Here is a 16358-nt window from a genome sequence, read left to right on the forward strand (position 1 = left end):
TTTTTTAAAAAGTGAACTTATCCTTAACAAGAAATTTTTACTTTTTTTTTTAGGTTCTTTGCTGTTGTCTTAATGACTATGTAGTAGAACAATATTTAATATGTGTATTGTTGTTTTTTCTAACACTGAAATGTAACCTCTTTTTTGTTGCTTCTTAGATGTGGGCACTCTCTCCTACAGTGTTTGCTTTACTGAGCAAGAATTTAATGATCGTTCATGAGGATATAGCTGTTCACTACCCATCAGTGCAGTATGCAGTGCTTTATACGTTGTATTCACATTGTACAAGGTATTCTATCTAATACCGTTTCTACTTGAAAATGCCTTAACAAGCCCACAGTATTGGTCTCCCAGGTTTACGCTCTGTATTTGGATGCTCTCAGAAACTTGAGCACATCTCTCTCCAAGATCCAATATAGCTCAAATTACCACCCATTGGTCACGCTCCTTGACTTTTTTTTGTTTTTTGTTACCCACATTGGGCTTATTCACAGATGTGTTCTACGATTTAAGCCCAATGTGGGTGAAGCATGTCAGAGGAGCGTGACTGATGGGCAGAGATTTAACCTGAAGCCTGTCTTTACGTTACACTGGGTTTTATTATAGTGTGCAGTGACCTATATATCGTGTGTGTGTATATATATATATGTATGTATATATGTATATATATATATATGTATATATATATATATGTATATATATGTATATATATATATATATGTATATATATATATATATATATATATATATATATATATGTATGTATATATGTATATATATATATATATATATATATGTACCCCCTTAAATTTTTCACTCTTTGTTATATTGCAGCCATTTGCTAAAATCATTTAAGTTCATTCTTCTTCCTCATGAAAGTACACATAGCACCCCATACTGACAGAAAAACACAGAATTGTTGACATTGTTGCAGATTTATTAAAAAAAGAAAAACTGAAATATCACATGGTCCTAAGTATTCAGACCCTTTGCTGTGACACTCATATATTTAACTCAGGTGCTTTCCATTTCTTCTGATCATCCTTGAGATGGTTCTACACCTTCATTTGAGTCCAGCTGTGTTTGATTATACTGATTGGACTTGATTAGGAAAGCCGCACACCTGTCTATATAAGACCTTCCAGATCACAATGCATGTCAGAGCAAATGAGAATCATGAGGTCAAAGGAACTGCCTGAAGAACTCAGAGACAGAATTGTGGCAAGGCACAGATCTGACCAAGGTTACAAAAAGATTTCTGCTGCACTTAAGGTTCCTAAGATTACAGTGGCCTCCATAATCCTCAAATGGAAGACGTTTGGGACGACCAGAACCCTTCCTAGAGCTGGCCGTCCGGCCAAACTGAGCTATCGGAGGAGAAGAGCCTTGGTGAGAGAGGTAAAGAAGAACCCAAAGATCACTGTGGCTGAGCTCCAGAGATGCAGTCAGGAGATGGGAGAAAGTTGTAGAAAGTCAACCATCACTGCAGCCCTCCACCAGTCGGGGCTTTATGGCAGAGTGGCCCGACGGAAGCCTCTCCTCAGTGTAAGACACATGAAAGCCCGCATGGAGTTTGCTAAAAAACACCTGAAGGACTCCAAGATGGTGAGAAATAAGATTCTCTGGTCTGATGAGACCAAAATAGAACTTTTTGGCCTTAATTCTAAGCGGTATGTGTGGAGACAACCAGGCACTGCTCATCACCTGTCCAATACAGTCCCAACTGTGAAGCATGGTTGTGGCAGCATCATGCTGTGGGGGTGTTTTTCAGCTGCAGGGACAGGACGACTGGTTGCAATCGAGGGAAAGATGAATGCGGCCAAGTACAGGGATATCCTGGACAAAAACCTTCTCCAGAGTGCTCTGGACCTCAGACTGGGCCGAAGGTTTACCTTCCAACAAGACAATGACCCTAAGCACACAGCTAAAATAACGAAGGAGTGGCTTCACAACAACTCCGTGACTGTTCTTGAATGGCCCAGCCAGAGCCCTGACTTAAACCCAATTGAGCATCTCTGGAGAGACCTAAAAATGGCTGTCCACCAAAGTTTACCATCCAACCTGACAGAACTGGAGAGGATCTGCAAGGAGGAATGGCAGAGGATCCCCAAATCCAGGTGTGAAAGACTTGTTGCATCTTTCCCAAAAAGACTCCTGGCTGTATTAGATCAAAAGGGGGCTTCTACTAAATACTGAGCAAAGGGTCTGAATACTTAGGACCATGTGATATTTCAGTTTTTCTTTTTTAATAAATCTGCAACAATGTCAACAATTCTGTGTTTTTCTGTCAGTACGGGGTGCTATGTGTAGAATGAACTTAAATGATTTTAGCAAATGGCTGCAATATAACAAAGAGTGAAAAATTTAAGGGGGTCTGAATACTTTCCGTACCCACTGTGTGTATATATATATATATATATATATATATATATATATATATATATATATATATATATATATATATATATATAATGTGTGTGTGTGTATATGTATATATAGCAATGCTATGCCTTTTCTACTTGTCTCAAGCTCTTCTTTTTATTTTTCGTCTGTAGTGCATTTCCTTTTTTATTTTTATCGAATTTACCCTAAAAGACCACCAATTTTGGATTAGTATTGAAATTCTGTTCTGTTTAGCAGCATATATAGTGTATATGCTTATTTGTGTGTATTGCTACTAAATTTTTTTTTTTTTTTTTGCAGACATGATCACTTCATTTCTAGTAGTCTCAGTTCCTCATCTCCCTCCTTATTTGATGGAGCAGTGATTAGCACTGTGACTACTGCCACAAAGAAGCATTTCTCTGTAATCTTGAATCTCTTGGGAATGTTGCTTAAAAGAGACAACCTTAACCAGGATGCCAGGTAAACCCACTTATTTTCTTGGTTGTAAGAAGTGCTTATAAATATATTGTCTGTCTGATAATACAAGTTAATAGGACACATTTCCTGTTTTGAAAACATTTGGTTTTCCCTGTTTTCGTAAGTTTTATTTTTTTCTTGTGACTTTTGTGTAGTTTTAAATGTAAACATATATAGAGGAAGCACAGGTGCATCTCAAAATATTAGAATATAATAATTTCAGTAATTCAATTAAAAAAGTGGAACTTGTTTATTATTCATTACATACACAGTGATATGTTTCAAGCATTTCTTTCTTTTAATTTTGATGATTATGGCTTACAGCTAGTGAAAACCCAGAATTCAGTATCTCAGAAAATTAATATATTGCATAAACCTCCCCAAAAAAGGATTTTTAATACAGAAATGTTGGCTTACTGAAAAATATGCAAATGTACAGTATGCACTCAATACTTGGTCAGGGCTCCTTTTGCATGAATTACTGCATCAATGTGTGGCATGGAGGCGATCAGTCTGTGGCACTGCTGAGGTGTTATGGAAGCCCAGGTTGCTTTGATAGCGACCTTCAGCTTGCCTGCATTGTTGGGTCTGGTGTGTCTCATCTGCCCCTTGACAATAACCAGTTTCTCTATGGGGTTTAGGTCAGGCGAGTTTGCTGGCCAATTAAGCACAGTGATGCCATGATCATTAAACCAGGTACTGGTACTTTTGGTAGTGTGGGCAGGTGCCAAGTCCTGCTGGAGAATTAAATCCTCATCTCCATAACGCTGGTCAGTAGAGGGAAGCGTGAAGTGCTCTAGAATTTCCTGGTAGAGGGTTGCGCTAACTTTGGACCTGATAAAACACAGTGGACCAACACCAGCAGTTGACTTGGTTCCCTAATCCTCACTAACTGTGGAAACTTAATGCAACTTGGTCTTTTGACCTTTCTGGTTCAGGAGTGGCTTTACACAAGGAATGCAACAGTTGTAGCCCATGTCCTGGATACCTGTGTGTATGTGTGTGTATGTGTGTGTATGTGTGTGTATGTGTGTGTATGTGTGTGTGTGTGTGTGTGTGGCTCTTAAAGCACTGACACCAGCTATAATCCACTCCTTGTGAATCTCCCCCAAATTCTTGAATGGCCTTTGCTTCACAAACCTCTCAAGGCTGTGGTTATCCCTGTTGCTCTTGCACCTTTTTCTACCACGCTTTTGTCTTCCACTCAACTTTCCAGTAATATGCTTAGGTACACCACTCTGAACAGTCTGCTTCTTTAGCAATGACATTTTGTGATTTACCCTCCTTGTGGAGGGTGTCAAGGACAGTCTTCTGGACAAATGTCAAGTCAGCAGTATTCCCCTTGATCGTGGACCTACTGAACCAGACTATTTAAAGGCTCAGGAAACCTTTTACCGGTATTTTGATTTAATTGGCTGATTAGAGTGTGACACCATGAGTCTATAAAAACTTTCACAATATTGAAAACTTTCTGACATACCGAATATTGGGTTTTCACTAGCTGTGGGCCATAATCATCAAAATTAAAAGAAAGAAATGCTTGAAATATATCTGTATGTAATAAACATATGACTGTCACTTTTTGAATTGAATTACTGAAATAGTTGAACTTTTTGAAAATATTCACATTTTTTGAATGTACCTGTATGTACCCTTTTCCCTGGAAGACTTCATATTCTGTTAGTGTAAAACTATCTCATGAAAGTGAGCGTAGGAGATGTAGTTCCAAAAAAGTAATGTGGCCGCTGTGAGCGTGTGTACGATCATCGTGCGTGTTCGTGCACTTTTTATGAAAATCCTACTGTTTACAGATTTTGAAATAAGGTGGGGGTGGTTTTGAACCTCCCCTATTTAATTATAAATATGTATTATCTTGTCTATTCCTATGATAGTCTATCAAAGCTCTGATAAGGTTAATGGTGAGGATATAATAACAATGCTAGCTATAAAAATAAACACACTGCCTAAATAAGTAAGGATTGAATTCTTTATAAAGGAAGTAGGAATGCTAACCGAAAACATTTAAAAAGATACTACAGAGCATATAAAACCAAACCAGCACAGATAATACTTTACATATGGATGTCCTCGGTAATCAGTATCTTTCAGCTGGGCTCAATGGGAAAGAAAAGCAAAGAGAAATAATTCTAGCTGGCCACTGCTTTTAAAATCCACTCAGAAACCACCCACTGTCTGCTTGTCAAATCCTTCTTATTCAACAGGAAGTAGCTCCTCTTTCCAGGAAGCATGTTAGTCTCCACCAGGGGTGCAATTCCTCCATGAATCACTGTCTTAGTAACAGTTGGATTTTGATGTTGGTATAACCTTCAGGAGGTCTTATTTGAATTTGAAATTTCACTGCCAGTGACCAAAAATGCAGGGGATTGGGGGGTTTTAACATTCAATGCCACGGATTACCTGGCGTGGGGCAGGAAGCAGTTAAAGGCCCCCATGCTGCCATTCCTTTTCTGAGACTAACCATGTTGGATGCCTCCCCACCCTGCCGGTTAGGACCACTCTAAAGTAAGCCAGATCATGCTGTGGCCACCTCTGTTTTTACTAAACCACTATGCACATAATACTAATTAGTGGTAGCAGCTATTTTGGCTAAGACCAGCAGCGCACATTCCCTCCCTAAGCATGTGCTTCCTTTCTTTCATTCAAGACAAATGGGTCCAAGAGTTGATTCGGTCTGGTTACAAGATCGAGTTTCGGTCCTTGCCTTCTGCAAGGTTCTTTCCTTCCAACATGCGCCTGTCCCTGAATCAGCTGCAGGGCCTTTTCGGGGCAGTACAGGATCTACTCTCGCAAGGAGTAATTGTACTGGTTTAAAAATCAGAAAGTTTTCAAAGGTTTTTTCAAACCTGTTTACTATTCCCAGAAAGGAAGGCAAGGTCCGTCTAATCTTGGACCTCAAGGCCCTGAACCAATTTGTGTGGGTTCAGAAGTTTCGGATGGAGTCAATTCACATGGTAGGGGCATCCCTTCATCAAGGGTATTTCTCTTACGTCCTCCGACAGTCGCCGCCTCTTCATATTCGTCACTATGGGGGTTATTGACCTTTGCTCCGTAGGAGTAGCTAGGCAACAGAATGTTAATATCAAAGCTTTTAGCATACCCCACCCCTAGGGGGTGGTCCCCTCAGTCAATACCCTCCTGCTTCCTGCATTCCTACCTCAGTTTCAATTGTCTAGCTCAGGAGTTAGCAGGCTTATCCTGTGCTGGGATTTCAGTCTCAGCCTCTATTCTCTCTTTGATTTTATTTCAAGTGTTTTCTCTTCTTTACTTAGCTGTTATTTTTCAGCACTAGTTTAGTTTCTTCGGATGAAGATGATCGTGCGGAGCTGGGTCTCGGGCTGGCCTCCCGGGTTATCCGGGGTTCAGGGCCAGTGGCTTCCCAGCCTGCCATCGAGCGTTCAGCTCAGGTTTCCCTGGCATGTATGAACGACCCATCCCTGTTCGCTGCAGGGATGCTGCGGTGAGGTGGCTACCTCACCGGACACCATTTGCGGTTTCGCACCGCAGTTCCACTGCGTCCTGGCTGCGACTCTCCCTGTCCTTAGTGCAGCGGTTTGATCGCTTGTGCGGGCTCCCCACGCCATCCGGATGGTAAGTGTATTCTGTGTGGGGACCTGTCTGTTTTGGGTGTCAGTCTGGGACTGTGGGACCCTGCATGTCTGTGTAAAAAACGTTGAGCTCCCTGTCAGTAATAGCTGCCTTTCTGTGGGCTGAAGAGGGGGGGGGCTCAGGAAAGTTTCCCCCCCACCTTGGTAGGAGGCCAAGGGGCTGCTGCTTCCCCCGAGGGGGCTGATCTGGCTACTATTGTGGCTAACTTAGCTGCTCAGGTGCAGATGCTGGTGGCTGATCGATCCACAAAAAGGCCCAGAGTGTCAATTTCCTCTGATTCAGAGGGCGATGGGGATGCTATGGCTGGAGTGCCCTTCTCAGGGTCTCGCTCATCTCTAGACCTTGCGGGGTCTGAAGGGGAGGCTGAGGTGGAAGGGGTTGATGTTTCTCCCCCTGGCTCGTCTGAAGAGCTTGCACTCATGGATGAGTTGGTTGCTTCTATCAAGCAAACACTGCATTTGGAGGATGAACCATGTCCTCCTGTTTTTATGTCCTCTTACGGGACGCAAAGAAAGCGCAAAACGTCGCAGGTTTTTCCTTGCTCTACGGAATTTCAGCGCGCTGTTGATGAGCAATGGCGCAATTTGAAGAAGCCTTTTGCTGTGCCGAGTAGGTTTAAGCTGCGTTATCCTTTTACTCCCGCCACTGATGAGCGTTGGTGTGTGCCGCCTCAGGTGGATCACGCGGTGGCGATTTTGAATAAATCCACTGCGATTCCTGCTGAGGATACCCCGGCTTTCCGGGACCCTACGGACAGGAGATTGGAGTCTCTGGCCCGTCACTCTTATACGGTTGCGGGCTCTATGCTGAAGCCTATTTTTGCTTCCATTATGGCAGCCCAGGCTATTGCGGATTGGACGCAGGTGCTCAGGCGCACCCTGGTGGCTGACTCTGCCCCGCCGTCAACATTGACTATGGTGGATCAGATTCATCAGGGTGTCATGTATTTGTGTGATGCGGACTATGATTTGGTCCCTTTGGCTGCGCGTCTCCAAAGTGTGGCGGTGTTGAACCGTCGCCTGATATGGCTGAAATGTTGGTCTGTTGACCAATCTTCTCGCAAGACTTTAGCTAATTTGCCCTACGCGGGATCTCGCTTTTTTGGCGAATCTTTGGATACTCTGATAAAGGGTATTTCTGGGGGTAAGAGCACTCTCTTGTCCCAGACTCACAAGACTAAGTTTGTTGGCGGTAAGAAGAATACCTCGTTTAGACCCTCTCAGGGGTCCTTTCGTGCCTTTCGGTCGCACTATAAGGGCAAGCCCGTCAAGGGCCAAGGCTCCCAGAAAAAGCCGTGGACAGGTAAGCAGAAGTCCGGCCAGTCCGGGTCCGCTGCCCATAACAATGCGGCCTGAAGGGGCGCCCTCACCCAGTTCTGGGGTGGGGGGACGTTTGCTCGGTTTTCTTCAACCCTGGCTGGCCCGCATTCGGGACAGGTGGGTTCAGGAAATCGTTCGATCTGGATACAAGATCGAGTTTCTATCTCGGCCGGCGAGCAGATTTTTCCCCTCAAATCTTCAGCTGTCTCCGGAGCGCTTGCGGGATCTGCACCTGGCGGTGCGGGACCTGCGGGCTCAGGGAGTGGTGGTTCCGGTGCCTCATCGGGACAGATTTCGGGGGTTCTATTCCAATCTGTTCATTGTGCCCAGAAAGGAGGGCAAGGTACGTCCGATTCTGGACTTGAAAGCTCTGAACCGCTTTGTGCGGGTTCGCAAGTTCCGCATGGAATCCCTGTTATCAGTGGTGGCTGCCCTGGTTCCAGGGGAATTCATGGCGTCCATCGATCTGAAGGATGCGTATCTTCACATCCCCATTTTCGAGGGTCACCAGAGGTACCTTTGATTCGCCATTGCGGAGGATCACTACCAGTTCGTGGCGTTGCCCTTTGGTCTCTCTTCGGCTCCGCGGGTGTTCACCAAGGTGCTTGCACCAGTTCTGGCTTTGAGAGCCCAGGGCATCTCGGTCCTGGGGTATCTGGACAACATTCTGGTTCGGTCTGCGACCAGTCAGGGTCGGGTGAACGACCTGTCCGTCACGATGCACTCTACAGGAGTTTGGTTGGACGATAAATTTTCCGAAATCGACGCTGTGTCCGTCGGTTCGTCTTCCCTACCGGGGAATGATCCTGGACTCTGTTCTGGCGAAGGTCTTCCTGCCGGAAGACAAGCTCAGGAAGCTTCAGGAAGAAGTCAGGTCCCTCAGGGACGTTCAGTGCTCGTCCCTCCGGACGTGCATGAGGTGTCTGGGATTGATGGTCTCGGCTTTCGAGGCGATTCCCTTCGCCCAGTTTCACACGCGGGGTCTCCCGCCGGGTGGCTCCAGTCCCCGGCGGTGTCGGGGGGCAAGTCCTTTCGCCCTTTCTCGCGGACGGTGATCACCACGGATGCCAGCCTGGGGTGGTGTTCTGGGCGTTCTGTCCGCCCAGGGTACTTGGTCGGAGGAGGAATCCTCCCTTCCGATCAACATTCTGGAATTGCGAGCGATAAATCTCTGCCTTCGGCGTTGGACGGACAGGCTGCAGGGCCGTCCGGTTCGGGTGCAGACGGACAATGCCACAGCGGTGGCCTACATCAACCACCAAGGGGGCACCAGGAGTGCCCGAGCGGCTCGGGAAGTGGCCGACATTCTGTCTTGGGCCGAGACGCACGTCCCGGCGATAACGGCAGTTCACATTCCGGGGGTGGAGAACTGGCAGGCGGATTATCTGAGTCGCCTGGACCAGGGGGAATGGTCCCTTCACCCGGATGTCTTCCAGATGTTGTGCGCGAAGTGGGGCTCACCAGATGTGGACCTGTTCGCGTCTCGTCTAAACAACAAGGTGGTAAGGTTCGTGGCAAGGACGCGCGATCCTCGGGCAGACGAGTTAGTGGCTCCCTGGCATCAGTATCGTCTGATGTATGCCTTTCCACCGATTCAGCTACTATCCAGGTTCCTTCGCAGGTTGGCCTCGGAACCGCACACGGTGATTCTGGTGGCGCCGGACTGGCCTCGCCGGTCTTGGTGCGCAGATCTCGTGAATCTGGCGGTCGACGCTCCGTGGCATCTGCCTCTTCGAGAAGATCTCCTGTCTCAAGGGCCGATATTCCATCCTGCTTTACAGTCGCTGGCTTTGACGGCCTGGCTGTTGAAACCGAGATCCTGAAGGATAGGGGTCTCTCCCCTGAGGTCATTCACACTTTGATCAAGGCTAGAAAGACCTCTTCGGGGAAGGTTTACTACCGTACTTGGAAGGCCTATTTTGCCTGGTGTGAGTCCAGGGGGTATTCCCCTCGCTCATACTCGGTATCAAGAGTGTTGGCTTTCCTTCAAACGGGCGTGGACCAGCGTTTGGCGTTGGCCACGATTAAGGGTCAGATTTCTGCGCTGGCCGTTCTTTCAACGTCCTGTGGCGTCTAATTCTTTGGTTAGCACCTTTGTTCAAGGGGTGCGGCATCTGGTCCCTCCTAGGAGGGAGCCTTTACCTCCATGGGACTTGAACCTTGTTCTGTCCGTGTTGCAACATGCTCCCTTTGAAAAGATCAGGGAGATCTCGTTGTCTATGTTGTCCAAGAAGGTCGCCTTTTTGGTGGTGATCACTTCGGCTCGCAGAGTGTCAGAGCTGGCAGCTTTGTCCTGCAGATCTCCGTATTTGGTGGTTCACTTGGATAAGGTGGTCTTGCGGCCTAACCCGTCTTTCCTTCCGAAAAGGATTTCGGAATTTCACCTCAATGAGGACATTGTCTTGCCTTCGCTTTGCGCGAAGCCTAAACATCCAAAGGAGGTGGCTTTGCATTCCTTGGATGTTGTTCGGGCGATCAGGTTTTACCTGTCATTGACTGAATCCTTTCGCAAGACGGATTCTCTATTTGTCCTTCCAGAGGGGCCTCGGAAGGGCATGGCGGCGTCGGCTTCTACCATCGCCAAATGGATCAGACAGACCATTGAACAGGCCTATGCTTTGAAGGGAAAAGTTCCCCCCATGCCTGTGAAGGCGCACTCTCTGAGTACGTCTTGGGCCTGTCATCATCGGGCTTCTGTGGCCCAGGTGTGTAAGGCGGCGACTTGGTCGTCCGTTCACACCTTCTCAAAATTCTACAAAGTGGATGTTCAGGCATCGGCAGATGCTTCCTTTGGCCGCAAGGTTCTTAGTGCGTCAGTGCCTTAGGGTTCCTTGTTTTTTGGACCCTTGGCTGTTGGGATGTTTTTTATCCCTAGGTTATTTGTTTTCCTGGGTTGTTGCTCCTGTTGAGCAAGTTTTTTCATGTTGCCCAGTTGGTTTCCTTCCTTTGGTAAGGTTTCTTTTTTTCTGATGTGGGTACTGCGTTGCCTTGGGCGCGGCTGCGATTTTTCTCCCACCCCTCATGTATACACTGCTTTGGGACGTCCCCATAGTGACGAATATGAAGAGGCGGCGACTGTCGGAGGACATAAGAGAAAACTGAATTTTTGTAAAATCTTACCTGTAAAATTCCTTTCTCTGAGTTCTCCGACATTCGCCCCCGCCCCCGCCCCTCTTTTGGGGTTTGTTTATGTACTCTACTGCTATGCTACTGAAACTGAGGTGGGAATGCAGGAAGCAGGAGGGTATTGACTGAGGGGACCACCCCCTAGGGGTGGGGTATGCTAAAATCCTTGATATTAACATATTCTGTTGCCTAGCTACTCCTACGGAGCAAAGGTCAATAACCCCCATAGTGAGGAATATGAAGAGGCGGCGACTGTCGGAGGACTCAGAGAAAGGAATTTTACAGGTAAGATTTTACAAAAATTCTGTTTTTCTAGCCTCTATCAATATCAAGGACACTTACCTCCATATCCCAATATATGTCGGGCATTCGTGGAGTTACCCTTTGGTCTCGCCTATGCTCCTCAGGGTTCACAAAGGTGATGGCCCTGGTGTTGGCCTTGCTTTTCGGTGTCCCCTCTACTGGAATTTCTACAACGAGGTGTGGATCAGTGTTTGGCCCTTGGCACAATCAGGGGTAATATTTCTACCTTGGTAATCTTTTTCCAACGGCCGTTGGCCTCCAATTCCTTAGTTCACACTTACGCCCGGGGGTACACCACCTGGCTCCTCCGGTTAGGTCTCCGTTACCTCTTATGTTCATTGACAGACACAGCACTCACCCCTCTGTGGAATTGTATTCTTCTGACACTGCTTGTTACAAAACTGAGTACCTATAGCAGAGAGAGGGAGTATATCCCCTGGGACTGCCCATAGACGTGGCCAGACTTGTTTTCTGCCTAGTGTCCTACTCCTCTAGCGGGCAGTATAACCCCTATAGTTAATATCAGGAGCTGTGTCCATCATGGAACATCAGAGAAATGGATTTTACGGTAAGTCAAAATCCCATTTTTTTTTTTTAATTTCTATAAAACATATCCAATAAAAAAAAAATTTAATTTCTTAATACATTCAGGCCAATATGTATTCTGACAGGAAAATAGCCTTGGCTATATACAGCGCTTGCCTCAAATAGATCAATTGTCTCAATGTATGTGAACAATATTGAAAACTTATCTTTACAGTAAATAGTGAAAATACAAATCAATTTGACATATTAAAAAATGGTAAAGTTGGTGTCGTCCCAAAAAATTAATAAATAAGTCTTTTCAAGTGGTGATCAATATATGTGGATAATAAAAATAAATAATTCAATAGTCTTTTCAAGTGGTGATCAAGTGCAAAGTGCTTCATGCTCAATAAATAGAGGTTCGTGACTTTTGTGACGTGGATTTGTCCATTCCAGTGGCTTGTGGTAAAAATGAATGACTTACCAGAATTATTGGGTCCTATGTGCTGTATAGCACTAGGACTTACAGCGCTTGGAGGCCGTCCAGGCCCAATTGGGGATCCCCTTTATGGATAATCCTGGTGGGATGCAGGTTGGGTCCCTCCTTACCCGATCTCGGTCCTCAGGATATGGGGTTATAAAAGAAAGGCTCCAGATAGTATAGTATCATTTAAAAAGTTGATTAATCAAACAGTTATAAAATTGGGAGCGAAGAAAGAGTCAAAACTCCAAATTGCAGGCAAAAACGCTAACAGGCACTTCCTGGCAGAGTGGCGAGCAGAGTTTTCCGGCTTGTGTTCCACGTAGTGCGTAGCTAGCCGACGTGCATTCCACAACCTTGACGCGTTTCGTCACTTTCTGTGACGTTATCAAAAGGTGTTTTTTTTTTTTTTATATGTCTAATTGATTTGTATTTTCACTATTTACTGTAAAGATATGTTTTCAATATTGTTCACATACATTGAGACAATGATCTATTTGGGGCAAGCGCTGTATATAGCCTAGGCTATTTTCCTGTCACCTACTTTTACATTTACAGCTGATACCATACAATATTTATTTTTTATATTTTATTTAGTTTATATTTATAATTCATCTATTTAACATAAATTACACATTTATTTTTGTAAAACCTTTTCCTAGGCGTGGGGAGATACACTAGTACAGTGTCATCTTTTCTTTTATCTTCAATATGTATTCTGCTACATATTTTTTTTGGTAAAGCAAAATCTCAAACGTATATTGATTGATTGGTTTCAGGGTGGATACAAATGATTTTTTTTAAGTTTAACCACTTCAGCTCCGGAAGGATTTAACCCCTTAAAGTGGAGTTCCACCCTATTTTTATACTTACCTCCATCTTCTCGCTCCGGGTCACCTGAAAAAGAAATGGATAATCGCATATTTTTTTTTTTTTTTTACTTACCTCGTAGCGAAGAAAATATACTTACCTTACTTCCTTCTTCCTCCTTCCTCGGCCGCGGCCCGTCGTCACTTCCTGGCTCTGCAATGATTCCTGGGAGCTGGACGTCATAGCTCCCAGGAATCATTGCGCCTGCACCGGCCCCGACGTCAGTTCCGGGTCGCGCGCGTCCTCCCCTTCTAAACAGCTTCTGGGCATGCCCAGAAGCTGTGGAGGGGTGACGCGCGCGACCCGGAAGTGACGTCGGGGCCGGCGCAGAGCATCGTGGGACCACAGAAGGCGGAAGAAGACGCCGAAGAGGACGCGCTGGCTTCAAGCTGCCCACATCTGAGATGGCAGCGCTGGACAAGACGTTTGCAAGGTAAGTATTTCGTCTTGCAGGTAAGTGCAACCCGGGACAGATCAGAGGCTAGCCATTGTGGAATGCACTAGCCCTGACTGTCCCGGGGGTATTAAAAAAAAAAAAAAAACAAATCCAGGGTGGAACTCCGCTTTAATGACCAGGCCATATTTTGCGATTCAGCACTGTGATGCTTTAATCATTTGCGAGGTTGTGCGACGCCATACCCAAATACAATTGATGTCCTTTTTTCCCCATAAATAGAACTTTCTTTTGGTGATATTTGGTCACCTCTGCGGATTTTAGATCTTGCGCTATAAAAAAAAAAAAAAAAGTGACAATTTTGAAGAAAAAAAAAAAAACCACAATGTATTTTACTTTCTGCTATAAAACATTCCTAATAAAATTTTTTTTAAAGATCACATTTTTTTATCAGTTTAGGCCAATTTGTATTCTGCTACATATTTTTGCTAAAAAAAAAAAAAAAAAATCCCAAAAAGCGTATATTGGTTTGCACAAAAGTTATAGCGTTTACAAACTGCGGGATAGATTTTTGGACTTTTTATTTCTTGATTGGTAATGGCGGCGATCGGCGATTTTTTTTTTTTTTTGGGAACTACGACATTGCGGCGGACAGATCATACCCCTAACTGAGCTTTTTGCCATTTTTTGGGGACCAGTGAAAATAATACAGTAATCTGTTAAATATTATCCACTGTTGCTGTATAAATGACACTGGCAGGGAAGAGGCTAACACAAGGTGATCAATGGGTTAAATGTGTTCACTATTGTGCTTACTGTGTGGGGTATGGGTTGGACAGGGGCAGGGAGAGATCGGTGATTCAGCTTAGCTGAATCACACGATCTTTCCCTGCCTCTCTGACAGAAGAGCCACCTGCTTTGTGTACATAGGCAGGCGTCTCTTCTGTCATTCTAGCCGAAGATCGCGGGATGCTGGTGGCGATCGAGCCCGCTCCTCATGCGGTCTGGCTCCCGCTGAATGTGATCACAGCGAAAGTGTGCCTCCGTTGGCATGCGCCGCTGAGACCACATGCACATAATCACGTAGGTCTACGTGATTATGCGCACCCCAGCCGCCCTGCCGCAGTAAATCTGTGTGGGGCGGTCAGCAAGTGGTTAAATCAGATTTCTCTGTCGCTCATTGACAGACGCAGTCCTCTTGATTATCACATTGGGTTATACTGCCCTCTACAGGAGTAGGACACTAGGCAGAAGGAAAACGTTCTGGCCACACCTTTTAGGGGCAGTCCCAGAGGGTATATCCTCTCTCTCTCTCTCTCTCTCTCTGCTACAGGAAGTCAGTTTTTTCTGTCTAGTTAGGAGTAAGGACCTAAGTCCTGGCAAGATTTTTTTCTCCAGTTGTTCCTGTGAGATCTTCAAGCAAGTACGCTGAAACTGGGCGACGGGCTGGATGTTGAGATCCAGTGGTCACCCCAGTCAGCCTGCGAGCGCGTGCAGGTCCTAGCTCCGCGCTGGGTCGGCCGCGACATAGTCCCACTGGACGGGGACTGACCCTGCGAGTTAAACGTCTCGCCTGGACGCCAACGACCAGTTGCAACTGAGTCACGGCGTCCGTATTGGTCGACAGCCCCCCACCTCGGTGGAGAGGGGTTCTGTCAGGAGTTGGCGCCCGCCTGGTTCCGGTATGGTGAGTAAAATGTTCCCCCTCTCCCCCTGTCGGGTTTGTTGGTGGACACGGGCCCCTCTCTGGGATGGTCGGACGTGATCCTAACAGGTGTCATTGATCCCCCTCTTGAGGGCTTGGTTTGGAAGCTGACTATCTATAGTCACTGTATGAGACTGTAAAGGGAATGACTGAAGTCAGTGGCTGGCGTTACTGTTAAGATGGCCATGTATGAGGGTGATAGTATCCTACCTGACATAAGGTTGCAATACAGGCCGATGCCTGTGCCTGGACTACCTCCATCCGCAGGCCGCCATCCTCCCGCGGGTCGCCATCCTCCCGTAGGCCGTTCACCTCCCGCAGGCCGCTCAGGCCGATAACTAACTTCTGCAGGCCGCTGCCATCTTTCCATAGGCCGCCACCATTTTCCCGCTGATCGCACGAGGCCACCATCTTGGCGTAGCCTCGTGTCTCCAGCATGGGGGCGGCCATTTTGGAAATGACCAGCTACCTCGAGGAGCAGCATGGGAGGCGCCGGAAGGCGTGTTAAGGGGCGGAGCCGCCTCCTTTACCCGGGAAAAAGTGCCAAAGACTTCCTGTCTGTAAGAAGACAGCGCTGAGAGCAGGTTGATAAGAAACTTCTGTGCATCAGGTGGTGAGCCTTGGGGTCTCTCTCTCTCTCTCTGGGGTCCAAAGCAGGTAACACTGAGGGGCGCTGTTGCGCTGGGGGATTACACAAAAAAAAAAAAAAGTTTTTTTCATTGCAATTATTTTTTTTTGTTGCTGGCAAGTGTCTTGTATAATCATGGACCCTGCCACACATGTATCCCCACCTGATCCCCTCGAGGTGGCCGCAGGACCCTCCAGTACCCCACTTATGATTGATGCATTATCAGCAGTTTTGGAGTCTGGTATCCCGGGTGGAGGTGGCCTGTCAGGGACGGGGGTCAAGAAAGCGACCCCCGCCTACCCCTATTTCATCTGATACTTCGGATACAGATTCTGAGATGGTCATTGCAGCTGCAGGTCCCTCTTCTGGGGCTGTTTCAGGTAATGTCTCCTCAGATAGTGAGGAGGACGTTTCTGCCTCCGCCATAGCACAAGAAGAAGCGTTGGTGGACGCACTAGTTGTCTGTCCGGGAAACCTTAAGACTTGAGGTTATACCGGCAGAGGTTACCGAGATGGAA

General features: G+C 46.2%; 1 protein-coding gene across 4 annotated transcripts in view; it reads left to right on the top strand.

Moving 5' to 3' along the window:
- Nucleotides 1–16358, top strand: part of SMG1 (SMG1 nonsense mediated mRNA decay associated PI3K related kinase) — a 795166-nt gene that overhangs the window by 157238 nt on the left and 621570 nt on the right. For all 4 annotated transcript variants that reach the window (XM_082260927.1, XM_082260924.1, XM_082260925.1 and 1 more), the window contains exons 14-15: nucleotides 159–289; nucleotides 2704–2865. In XM_082260927.1, coding sequence (XP_082117053.1) covers nucleotides 159–289; nucleotides 2704–2865 — 293 coding nt within the window. The remainder of the gene's footprint in view (nucleotides 1–158; nucleotides 290–2703; nucleotides 2866–16358) is intronic.

Source organism: Pelophylax lessonae, assembly GCF_965119305.1.
Source record: "Pelophylax lessonae genome assembly, chromosome: 6".
In the NCBI taxonomy this organism is placed as follows: Eukaryota; Metazoa; Chordata; class Amphibia; order Anura; family Ranidae; genus Pelophylax; species Pelophylax lessonae.